This window comes from Macrotis lagotis, chromosome 2 (genome assembly GCF_037893015.1).
Source record: "Macrotis lagotis isolate mMagLag1 chromosome 2, bilby.v1.9.chrom.fasta, whole genome shotgun sequence".
NCBI lineage: Eukaryota > Metazoa > Chordata > Mammalia > Peramelemorphia > Peramelidae > Macrotis > Macrotis lagotis.
The window spans coordinates 227022427-227035122 of NC_133659.1; the positions used below are offsets into that span (position 1 = coordinate 227022427).

The window sequence follows — 12696 nt, forward strand, 5'->3', positions numbered from 1 at the left end:
GCCTGACTCCGGCCTGGCAGGCGCTCTCTCCTCCTCCTCCTCCTCCTCACGCGCCACTAAGCGCCATCCAGTCTCTCTTCATTCTGATGGATGACTTCTCCATTCTCAGCGAGGCTTGTTTGTGAAAGAGTCGGCGTAACGGGGAGGGTCAGGAAGGCGTGGGTTCGAGTCCCGTCCGGCCCGCCTGGATACGCCAGGCTCTTCCACCTGGGTGCCCGCAGCTCGGGGCGCCTCCTCTCCCGGCCTTCGCGCGGGCGGCTCCGGGGCCGCCTCACTGTCCGCTCCGGGGCCGCCTCACTGCCCGCTCCGGGGCCGCCTCACTGCCGGCTCCGGGGCTCCTCACTGCCTGCCTCACTGCCGGCTCCGGGCCTCCTCACTGTCCGCTCCGGCCCTCCTCACTGCCGGCTCCGGGGCCGCCTCACTGCCGGCTCCGGGGCCGCCTCACTGCCGGCTCCGGGGCTCCTCACTGCCCGCTCCAGGCCGCCTCACTGCCGGCTCCGGGGCCTCCTCACTGTCCGCTCCGGGGCTCCTCACGTGCCCGCTCCGGGGCTCCTCACTGCCGGCTCCGGGCCTCCTCACTGTCCGCTCCGGGCCGCCTCACTGCCGGCTCCGGGCCTCCTCACTGTCCGCTCCGGGGCCGCCTCACTGCCGGCTCCGGGCCTCCTCACTGTCCGCTCCGGGGCCGCCTCACTGCCGGCTCCGGGGCCGCCTCACTGCCGGCTCCGGGGCTCCTCACTGCCTGCCTCACTGCCGGCTCCGGGCCTCCTCACTGTCCGCTCCGGCCCTCCTCACTGCCGGCTCCGGGGCCGCCTCACTGCCGGCTCCGGGGCCGCCTCACTGCCGGCTCCGGGGCCGCCTCACTGCCCGCTCCGGGGCCGCCTCACTGCCGGCTCCGGGGCCGCCTCACTGCCGGCTCCGGGGCCGCCTCACTGCCGGCTCCGGGGCCGCCTCACTGCCGGCTCCGGGGCCGCCTCACTGCCCGCTCCGGGGCTCCTCACTGCCGGCTCCGGGGCCGCCTCACTGCCGGCTCCGGGGCTCCTCACGTGCCCGCTCCGGGGCTCCTCACTGCCGGCTCCGGGCCTCCTCACTGTCCGCTCCGGGCCGCCTCACTGCCGGCTCCGGGGCTCCTCACTGCCCGCTCCAGGCCGCCTCACGTGCCGGCGCCCTGGGCTCCCCGCGCGGCCCCCGCCCCTTTGGAGCGCTCTTGCCCAACACCTCCGGGCGGAGCGTTTCGCCTCTCTTTATGTGGTGACGAGAGCGGGGGCGCGCTGCTCACTCCCGCCCGGCGCGCGCCCCTCGGCTCGCGCCCCTCGGCTCGCGCCCGCTCGCGGCGCAGGGGAGGAAGGGGCGGGGCCGGGCCCGGGGGCGCGCCTGCGCGCGTGCCGCGACTCCGGGAGCGAGCGAGCCGGCGAGCGGGCAGGCTGGCGGGCGGGCGCCTCGGAGGAGGGGCGGGGTCCAGAAGCCCGAGCCGGGGCCGCCGCCGCCGCCGGCGGGACAGCAGCCGCCGCCCGGGCCGAGCCGGCTGGGCGCTGGATCCCGGGGCCCGGCTCCGCCGAAGCGCCGCCATGGAGGAAGAAGACTTCGGTGAGTGCCGCCCGCGGCCCCGGCCCAGCCGCGGCTGCCCCGCCGGCCTCCGGCCGGGCTCCGCGGGCCGGGGGACGGGGAGGCGCCCCCGGGCCCGGCGCCCCTTCTGGGGCGAGAGCAGCGCGCGAGCCGCGGCCCGGGGCCGGAGCCCCGGAGGGGGCCGAGCCCCAGGGCGCCCCCCGGGCCCGAGGCGGGCAGCCCCCGCCCGCCCCTGACCGCCGCCGGGGCCCTGGGGGCCGGAGGAGGGAGGGCAGCCGTCATTTGTGCTAAGAAATCGGACCTTCGTGATGGGGGGCTGCTTTTTCTAGGTGAAGATGCGGAGATCGCTGTTGTTTATTCCGAATTCTCGCTCTTCCCCGTCAGTTTCCGGTGTGTGGAAGTTGTGTTTGTGTGTGTGTGTGTCACACGTGTGTGTGTGTGTCACACGTGTGTGTGTGCCACACGGGGGTAGCCGCAACCCGACCTAGCCTCCCCCTTGGCGGTCAGATTTGCGGGGGGCAGCGTCGATTCCCGGGGGAGCGCCGACGAGCTGTTCCGGATCCCAGTGATTCTTTTTTACATCAGATGAGTGAAAAGGAGAGAAACTTTCCTGGCCGTCTTCTTGTCAGTGTTAGGCAAAGTTTGGCCATCCCCGTCCGTGGACAACCTGGGATTGGACTCTCTTAACCTCATTTTCCGACAGGCCTTTTTTTTCCCCCTGCAGCTCCGGCCGATAGGGAAATGAGTAGAACAAGAGAAGCAGAGAGAGGATTAATCCTCAAATTGGGGGGAAAAAATGATTCGCTTTCGGTTTCTCCAGGATAGTTTGAAATTTAAAGGGTTGCAAAAGATTTCTTGAAATGTTGTGCTTTGAACTGTAAAATTAGAGGAAGTATGTCAGTTGGAAAATGACAGAGTGAATTTGGCGTGAGAAGTGTGTGAAAGAGAAGTGAGGCAACCCAGCGTAGTGCATAGAGACCTGGTTTCAAAATCAGGAAGATGGAGGCTCACTGCTGTCTCTGACCCATAGGGGCTTCTCGCAGGTCTGGCGAACCTCTCTGTGCTCTTTGCAGCCCTCAAAGGCTAAATTGCAAAGAATTGTCCCGACCCGAGGGAATTTTCCTCCTTGAAGATGAGGCAGATTGGTGGTGGTGGTAAAGAGGACGAGTCCCTTCTTGACAGGGGTTGCTGTCCTGGGCAACTCTGACAAAGAATTTTCATTAAACTTGGTGCGCTTTATAGTCTGGAAATTCCCTACACTAGGGAAACCAGAGGCCAGTTCTTTATCCTTTTAAGAGAAGTATGTAACATTTTAAAGAATTTAGTTATCAATTTCACCTTTCCAGAACACAGTTGATAACTATAATATAGTTGATATTAGGCAACAAACCAAAAAAAAAAAATCGATGAATAAAGGGAAGTATATTTATTAAATAATTCTTATGTGCGAAGTATTACCCAAGCTCTGGACATAGGAAATAAAGATTAAAGCAGTCTTTACTTTTAATGTCTGGGCTTTAGTAGCAGGAGATGATGCAGATTCAGGGTTTCTCAAGGGTCCGGCAGCAAAACAAATGGTAATCCATCTCCTTTAATGCCATTTTCCGTGATAAAACTAGTTTTTTTCAGGTGTTGAATCATTTGACAATGCCAAGGATTTTGGTTCTTGCTTTTTTAAGATCTTCAATAGTTTTGCTTTGGAGGCAATTAATTGTCAGGTAGAATCTATATTCTGGAAAATGGCAGCAGTGGTCAGGCTTGAAGCAGGGAAGTGCTATTCCAAGGGTATATTGGTCTGCTTAGACACCTTTGACGGTTGTTGTTGGTGATGGTAAAGATGACAGTCAGGTCTCTACAGGGATTGCTATCCTGGGAGGTTTTGATGAAAGATTTTCATTAAAGCCTGTTCCCTTTTGTGTTCTGGAAATCCCCTTAACCATTATTTAGAGACAATTTGCATACAGTATTCTAACTTGCTAGGTTATCTAGTTTTGAAACCCACAACAGATTAAAAGTTTTGAGGAGGCCTGCCACAGGAAGGCACATTGGCTTCAGGAAGAAGTGACAACTAGAACTCCAAATGAAGAGGCAGAAAACACTGTTAAAAAAGTAGTGTGGGATTATTTCTTGTTGGGATAAAAATGTATTAATAGGAGGCAGCTGGGTGGCACAGTGGATAGAGCACTGATCCTGGAATCAGGAGTACCTGAGTTCAAATCCAACCTTAGATGCTTAATAATTACCTAGCTGTGTGGCCTTGGCAAGCCACTTAACCCTATTGCCTTGCAAAAATCCTAAAAAAAAAAAAATACGTATTAATAGGTCCATGTCAAGATACAATAACAACCTTAGAATTGTACAGTAGTTCTAGAAGAAGAGGCTTTACATGCCATCTAGTCCATTTTACAAATGAGGAAATTAAAGCCCAAAGAGGTTAAATGACATGCCTCAAGCCACAGGGATAGATAGATAGATTGAAACCTTTCAATATGTTAGGCATTGATTGCTAAGCGCTGAGAATATATATAAAAGCAAGCAATACATCCCCCAACTTCTAGGAGATTACATTCTGAAAAAAGGAAGAGTGCTCGAAAGAGGGAGTGTTGGGGGAAGGCTACCTGAGAAATGTCACAATGAAGCAACTGTAGGAATTGACAGAAGCATAGAGATCTAGAATTTTTGTTTTTCAGACCAAAGCTCATTTAAGGAAGAAGAGAGAGTTTGATTCCCCCTCCCTTATTTTAAATAAGGTTAATTAATTGAAATACTAAATGAATTCTATTGATATAGTTTACAAAGCATTTTATTTTCAGCAAAACATTTGATAAAATTTCTTGATTTTCTTTTGGGGAAGATGGTGAGATGTGAACAGGTGACGCTGAAATTAGATAATGACCAGACTCAGAGTAGTCATCAGTGGTTCAGTGTTTCATGGTGGCTGGAGGTCTCTAGGGGAGTGCCCCAGGGATTTGTGGTAGATCTTGGATCTGTCTGACACATGATGGCTTTATGAGCCTGGGCAGGCACTTAATATTCTCAGTGTTGTAGGCAGCTATCTCTGATTATAAGGTAGGGAGAAGGGACCAGCAGCTTGCATTGGTAAAGGGAGTTTCCTTATCTTAGTGTTTTCTATACTGATGAAATAATCAGAGATTCAGTACTTATCCATCTCCCTATATGTAGCTAAATTTCAGGGCAGATGATTTTATGTAGCTTATAGCATAACGTGCAATACGGAAGTTCATTTTAATGAGATTTTATAATATTGTACTTGATAATGAGAGATTGCTTATGATATAGGCATAGGAATTTCAGTTTAAATATGTAAAAATTGGGGCAGCTAGGTGGCACAGTGGACAAAGCACCGGCCCTGGAGTCAGGAGTACCTGGGTTCAAATACAGTCTCAGACACTTAATGATTACCTAGCTGTGTGGTCTTGGGCAAGCCACTTAACCCCATTTGCCTTGCAAAAAAAAATGTAAAAATTATTTTAGCACCTGTTTTCAGCCTTTTAAAGTGAAATCAAAGTGGTTTTTTACATTTATAAGCCCCCAAAGAACTTCAGTTAACCAAATACCTATTTTGTGCTAGCACTGGGGGATATTGAGGTAGAAAAGGAAACCGCTCTTTCAAGGAGCTGGTGAAAGTGCTACTTGAACTGAACCTTGAAAGGTACTAGAGATTCTGAAAGGAAGGTGATGTGAGGAAGGGAATGCATTCTAGGAAACCTGTGCAAAGGCATGAAAAACTGCCTGTCTTTGGAGCCCTTCCCAGCTCCTCCAGATTATTTCTGATTTTTTTTTTTGTTTTCTTTTTTTTTGCCAGAGATGAAAAGGTTCCAAGAAGGAACCGCCACTGACTTTCCTCACTTTCAGCTCCTCCTTCCCCCTTTCCTTACCTCAAATTCTGTTGCATTGCTGTACTTTCTTCTAGTTAACTTCTGTGCAAATCACAATCTAACTCTTTTGGGTGTCCTGGAGAGGTGTTCTAGAAGCTTCTGGCTTTTAACAAGCAAACTAAGAATGTATAAAGAAGGAATAAAGCTAGAAGTTTGTTGTTCTGAAGGACTTTCCTATAAAAGGTTGTGGAAAACAAGTAAAGAGGTTTTGAATGAGAGGTTCTCTACCCTCACCAGAAAAGTTTGCAGTTATCTGAGGATTATAGATATGGGGGAGAATATGGTATGGTTTGTGGAGAAGACCTTAAATTTGCTTCAGTTCTCAGAACTTTCAAAACATTCTCTCACATATGACAATAAAATTGATAGATTTTTAAAATTTCATTTCTTAAGAGGAAATTCATACTGAGGAAAAAACCTAACTTTCCAGATTACCTCTTCAGACAAGCTAAAATGCCTAACTAGAGGGGATCAGAATGAATTGGGGAAATGGTCTCCAGGTTAAGAAAAGAAAATATCAATAAAATACTTTTTTTAAAGTGCCTTAGATCTTTTATGGAATTTCCATATAGCTCCATTTACTCCTTTATTCATCTGTAACTAATTTCCTTTTTTTTAGTACCAAATTCCAAGGTAAATAAGAACATTTATTATTTGATTTAAAACTTAAGTGCTAGTATGAAAGCATTATTGTTTTCTATTATTTCATTGCAAATATATAGTGAGAGGTAACATGATTTAGTGGATCGATCATTGTGTTTTGTGGCAGAGAACCTGAGTCCAAATTCTGCTTCTGTTACTGCCTGAGTTTTTTTCCCCTAGACCTCATTTTCCTTATCTGGGGGAAAAAAATGATGACTTGCCTTTAGCTATCTGTTTTTTGCCTTCATTTTCTCTAACAGGAATTTTTTTCTTTTTTGGTTCTATAAATTAAAGTAGAATCTTAAAGTGACTTTAATAGGTTGTACTAGAAATGATCCTTGATGCCTTTCTGCTCTGGCAAGGAACTTTAGGCAAGTTGCAATCTATTTGGAATTCAGTATCCTCATCTATAAAATGAGGGACTCCTAGGTTCCTTCTCATTCTTGATTATTGATTATGATAGATTCTAAAAGGTATAGATCTTTGAGACCTAATCAAGGAACCTAATTGGGACTAACTTCATATAAACGTTTCAACGCAGTTTTTATAAATTGACCACTTCTTACAAAATCTTTACAGAAGCGCATAACTTGAAGTGTATTGTAGAGTAAAGAAATAATTCTTAAAATTCCATCATTTCAAAAGAAAAGCTAAAATCTGTCTTAGCTGTAGTCTTTCTTTAGGGTCTTTGTACAAAACTCATGACTATGCATGACTGAAATTTAAACCCTTTTATTCAACAGAAGTTTCCCCGTCATGGTTGAGGATAGAGTCTAACTAAATAAAAGTGATTCAGTCAATGTGTAGTTACATGCTTTAATACTTTAGATTTACATTTAGTTAATTTAACAGCCAGATAGATATAAATGGAAACCTAGATATGTAGAAAACATAATCTTTTGTGATATTGTTTAGAAAATGTGTGTGTATCTATTTGTTTTAAATGGGGATGAATTGATGAATGTTCCCTTTTTTGGAGTAATTAATGAAATAACATTTTAAAGTTAAGAGGTCCTGGTATCTACGTTATTTATTATAGACAATTCATGTACCTCCTTGTTTCTTTTCTCAGAGATGGCTTCATTTAGAATGCTAGTTGGCAATCTAAATGGAATCACCTGTCTTCTGAATATTTATAAATATCTCTATCTCTATGTAATATTTCGTACCATAAATAAAAAAGATTTTTTTCCACGTATAACCTTGTTTAATCCCACCTATGTCTCTTCCATGACTCACTTTTCTATTCCATGACTTCTCAGTGATTAGCAGCACAGTGTTTGGCATATAATAGGTGCTTAATAAATACTTTTTCATTCATTACTACTTCTTAGGACACCTCTTATCACTTCTGTCAAGAAAGTTATACTTGAACTTTACATTGATTATTGTTCTTAAGTGTTTTAGGGTGAGTTTCTTTTAAATTAATTTAATTTAATTTTTTTCCCTTGGTTATGTGTAAAAAACAAGCTTCAACATTCACTTCCAAACCTTGAGTTCCAAATTCTCTCCCTTCCTCTCACCCCACTCCTCCTCATTAAGCAAGCAAGTTACTTGGAATAGGGTAAAAATGTGTAGTCATGAAAAATATTACTACAATAATCATGTTGTAAAAGTAAACATATCTTTCCCACCAAAAAAAAGAGAAACATCAAAAAAAATTAAAGAGAAAAAAGAGAGCGTGCTTCTGTCTATATTCAGATAACATCAGCCCTGTCTTTGGGATGTCTTTATCGTAAATCCTTCTGAATTCTCTTGGGTCACAGCATTGTTGAGAAAAGGTAGGTCATTCGCAGCTGATCATCGTGCAGTATTGCTATTACTTTGAATAATGTACATTTCCCATTGCTTTTGCTCATATAATTTTTTTTAACAGAGGTCATCCTGTTCATCATTTCCCATAATAGAACAGCATTTCATTTCAATCACATACAACAATTTGTTCAGCCATTTTCCAGCTGCTGGGTATCCCCCCCAATCTCCAGGTCCCTGTTGCCAGAAAAGATCTGCTTTAAATAACCCTATACATATAGATTCATTTCTTTCCATATTTCATCTCTTCCAAGAAGCCCAGGTTGTCTTCCCTTGTTTTCATCTACCAATGTCACTGATAGACCAAAGGGTGGGCATGATTTTATCACCCTCTGGGCATAGTTCTGAATTATTCTACATAATTGTTAGTCATTTCACAGTTCTTCCCATAATACATCAATTTCCCTACATTCCTTCCAATATTTGTTGCAGTTTTGAGGTTGTGCCTCAGAATTATTCCACCCTGCATTTCTCCTATCAATAACTACTTTTAAAATCAACAGTGACATTTTTTTTGTCTTTTTTTCAATAGTGACATTTAAAAAAATGATTTAAATTGATTATATTGATACCCTCATCTGAAAGCTGTTCATATCTATCGATCATTTATCAATTGTGGAATGACTCTTATTTTTTAAAAAATTTGACTCAGTTCTTTATATTTGAGAAATGAGGTCTTTATCAGAGAAACTTGTTTTAATAATTTTTCCTACAGTTGCTATTGCTAACTATATTTCCCTCCATCTTATTCTACCCCAATTCCATTTATTCTATTCTCTCCCTCCTTTCATCCTGTCCCTTCTCAATCCTCTGTGTACCTTCTCCCATGATCTTCCATCTCTTCTATTAACTACACCCCTTCCATCCCTCTGCCTCCTTTCTCCTATTCCATCTCTCCTAATTTCCTCTAGGGTAAGGTAGATTTCTATACCCAATTGAGTGTGTACGTTATTCTCTAAGTCATTTCAGATGAGAGTAAGGTTCACTTATATCTCTTTACCTTCTCCCTCTTCTACTCCACTGCAAAAGCTTTTTCTTGCCTCTTTTATGTGAAATATCTTAGCCTATTCTACTTCTCCTTTTCCTTTCTTCCAGTACATTCCTTTCTCTCCCATTAACTCCACTTTTAAAATATATTATACCTTCAAATTCAACTCCCACCTGTGCCTGGTCTATTCATGCTTCTTCTGTCTTAATAAACAAGGAAGTTCATATGTATTATCAGTATTATCTTTTCATGTAAGAATATAAAGAGTTCAGAATCATTAAGTTCTTTATGATTTGCCTTTTCTCTTTATGCTTCACTTGAGTATTATATTTGAAGATCAGATTTTCTGTTCAGCTCTGGTCTTTTCATTAGGAAAGTTTGAAAGTTCCCTGTTTCATTGAATGGCCATCTTTTCCCCTAAAAGAGGATGTTCTGTTTTCCTGGGTAGTTGATTCTTGGTTGTAACCCTAGCTCTTTTGCCTTCCTTAATATCATATTCCAAAACCTATAGTCCCTTAATGTAGAATTGTGTTATGTAGAGGGCCAGCCCCTGGTAGTGATATTCACATATCCTTGGTTACTTTTTCCATCAAAGATATATGTGGATTATTGCTCATTGTATGGATCTGTTGGTTTACTAGTGAACCCTGACCTGGGATAATCTGTGGCTTTGGAGGTGGTTGTCAAAGGGTTTTCTGATAGAGAAGTATGCAGATTTCTAAGAAGAAATAATGTAAATTTACCCAGGAAATTGTGAAAGTGGGTCTCCTTTAACTGGTCATTCCTGAGATAAGTTTTTGCCATAAAAAGTCTGAGTTTCTAAAAATGAAGTTGGTAGATTTTCACTTCCCAACCTGTATAACAGAGTTTGGGTGTGTTTTTCTACCCAACCTGACTCTTGGAAATTCATATCCAGACCCACACCAGAGATATTGTGGGCAATAGTGTTATCCTGATAGTGGATTGTTTCTTTCTGACTGCTTGCAATATTTTCTCCTTGATTTGGGAGTTTTGAAATTTGACTGTAATATTCCTGACAGTTTTCATTTTGGGATCTCTTTCAGCAGGTGATTGATGGATTCTTTCATTTTATATTTTACCCTCTGCTTTTAGGCTATCCAGGAAGTTTTCCTGGATAACTTTTTGAAAAATAACATCTAGGCTCTCTCTCTCTCTCTCTCTTTTTTTTTTTTTGGCCATGTCTTTCAGGTAGTCCAGTTATTTATGAATTATCTCTCTGGATCTGTTTTCTAGGGTCAGTTTTTTCCAATGAGGTATTTCACATTTTCTTGTATTTTTTCATTCTTTTGGTTTTGTTTTATTATTTTTTTATTTCTCACAAAATGATCAGCTTCCTTTAGCTAACCATTCTATAGTTTAAGGAATTATTTTCTTTAGAGAGCTTTTGTATCTCCTTTTCCATTTGACTAATTCTGTTTTTTTTTAAGGCATTCTCCTCATTGGCCTTTTGTACTGCTTTTTCCATTTGGCCCAAACTGGTTTTTAAAATGTTATTTTCTTCAATATTTTTTTGTTTCTCCTTCACTAAGATTCTGGCTTGGTTTTCATGATTTTCCCACATTGCTCTCATTTCTCTTTCCAGTTTTTCCTTTATTTCCCTTGATTTTCAAAATCTTTTTTTTTTTGAGCTCTTCTATGACCTGAGACAAATTTGTATTTTTCCTAGAGGCTTTGCATACAGAAGCTTTGACTTTGTTATCTTCTGAGTGTGAATTTTGATCCTCTATTATGACCAAAATAATTGTCTATAGTTGGATTTTTTCTTCTATTATTTGCTCATTTCCCCAGCCTATGACTTGATTTTAACTTTTTTTTTTAAGACGGGACTCTTCATCCAGGGTGGAGGATGCACTATTTCAAGCTTTTGAGGGTTTTTGCAGCTGTTTTCAGGGACACCCCTCCAGGGAGGAGTTCTCAATTCCTGCAAGGTCTTAGGGGAAGCTATTACTACTCTCCTGGCCTCTGCTCTTCTCTATGGATGACCACAAGTACTCCTTTCTGCCCTAGAAATGTTAGGTCCCTGCTCCACTGAGACTGTAAACTCTCTTGTCCTTCTACTCCTTTTCCTGAGATTGGAGCTCCAGATTGACACCTGGAGCAGAGTCTGGACAAAGCAACAGAGTCCTGCCACAGGGCTAGCAAAGAGATCCCCTGCAATCTCCTTCTGACCCCATTACTGTCTGTGGGCTGAACACTCTGGAAGCAACTGCTGGATGACTCCTGGGGCTTGCTCCTCCGGAGTCCCAGTCCACACTGAGACCTGCACTGGATTGTGCTCTACTCCCATTCTGGTGCAACAGTTTTTCTGTTGACTTTACAAGTTGTTCTTGGCAAACCCTAGGCTGAGAGGTCTGGAAATTGCCTGCACTGCCATGGACCCAGGTGCCCTGTGGTCTGTTCCTGGATGGATGGAGCTTATTTGCTCAGGCCCAAGCTGCACTGCAAGTCCTTCTAAGTTGTTTTGGACTGGAAAATTGTTTCAGTCTTTTTGTTCATTTTGCCTCTCTAAAATTTGGTTAGTCATTATTTAAAGGTATTTGGAGATTTGGGGAGATCTCAGGAGAGTCACTGACTTTATACCATCATCTGGGCTCTGCCCAAGGGTGTTTTTCTTTACAATGTTGTAGTCATTATATACATTGTTCTTGTTTTACTCATTTCATTTTTCTTTAGTTCATATAACTCCTTACAGGTTTTTCTGAATCTATTCCTTTTGTCTTTTCTGCAGCTATATTCCATGATATTTATAAATCATAATTCATTCAGTCATTTCCAATTAATGGGCACCCCTTAGTTTCTAATTCTTTAATACAACAAAAACCATTTACTATGAATATTTTTGAGGTTTTTTTTTATTAAGCCTTTTCTCTTCTCTTAACCCTTTTGGTTTAAAAGTTCATTAGTGGTATCTCTGGGTCAGTTTTTAGATATCTGTCAAAAGTGCTTTCTAGAGTGGTGGGACTAACAATAACCTCAGCTAACTGTGTTCCTGTTCTACATAATCTCTAACAATTACTTTCTTTTTTAGTTACCTTTGCAATCTGAGGGTATATAGTGGAACCTCAAGAGTTCTTTTGGTTTGTTCTTTTTTCTTCCTCTATTATGTTACTTGGCTATCTCAGCATTTCCTATAGATTTAATTATCATCTCTATGTAGGTAATTCTTTTTTTTTGGTAAGGCAATATGGTTAAGTGACTTGCTCAAGGTAACACAGGTAGGTAATTATTAAGTGTCTGAGGCCGGATTTGAACTCAGGTCGTCCTGACTCCAGGGCTGGTACTCTATCCACTGCATCACCTAGCTGCCCCCAGATAATTGTTAGATCTATTTATTCATATGTCCCATAGACTTGATAAACCCAGCATATCCAACTGAGTACCGTAACTAATTTTCACCCAAAATTCTTTCCATTCCTGAACTTTTCCATTATTACAAGTACCATCATCCTTCCAGTCCTCCAATGTTATTTTCAACTCCTAATTCTTAAATCCACATAAACCAATTTGTTGTCAATTCCTGTCTTTATATCTTCATAACATCTCTTATGTATATCTCCTTTTCTTTTTTTTTTAGGTTTTTTTTTTTGCTAGGCAATGGGGTTAAGTGGCTTGCCCAAGGCCACACAGCTAGGTAATTATTAAGTGTCTGAGACCAGATTTGAACCCAGGTACTCCTGACTCCAGGGCTGGTGCTTTATCCACTGGGCCACCTAGCCACCCCCTGTATCTCCTTTTCTTTTCTGACATCTATCACCCTTTTATAAGCCCTTA

The 12696-nt window shown here is 43.4% G+C and overlaps 1 protein-coding gene across 1 annotated transcript in view; it reads left to right on the forward strand.

Annotated features, from left to right (window-relative positions):
• The first annotated feature begins 1451 nt into the window (after positions 1–1451).
• CYTH1 (cytohesin 1) overlaps positions 1452–12696 on the forward strand; it is a 215280-nt gene continuing 204035 nt past the window's right edge. The window contains exon 1 of the mRNA XM_074225034.1: positions 1452–1584. Within this exon, the coding sequence (XP_074081135.1) occupies positions 1566–1584 (19 nt within the window). The 5' untranslated portion in view covers positions 1452–1565. The remainder of the gene's footprint in view (positions 1585–12696) is intronic.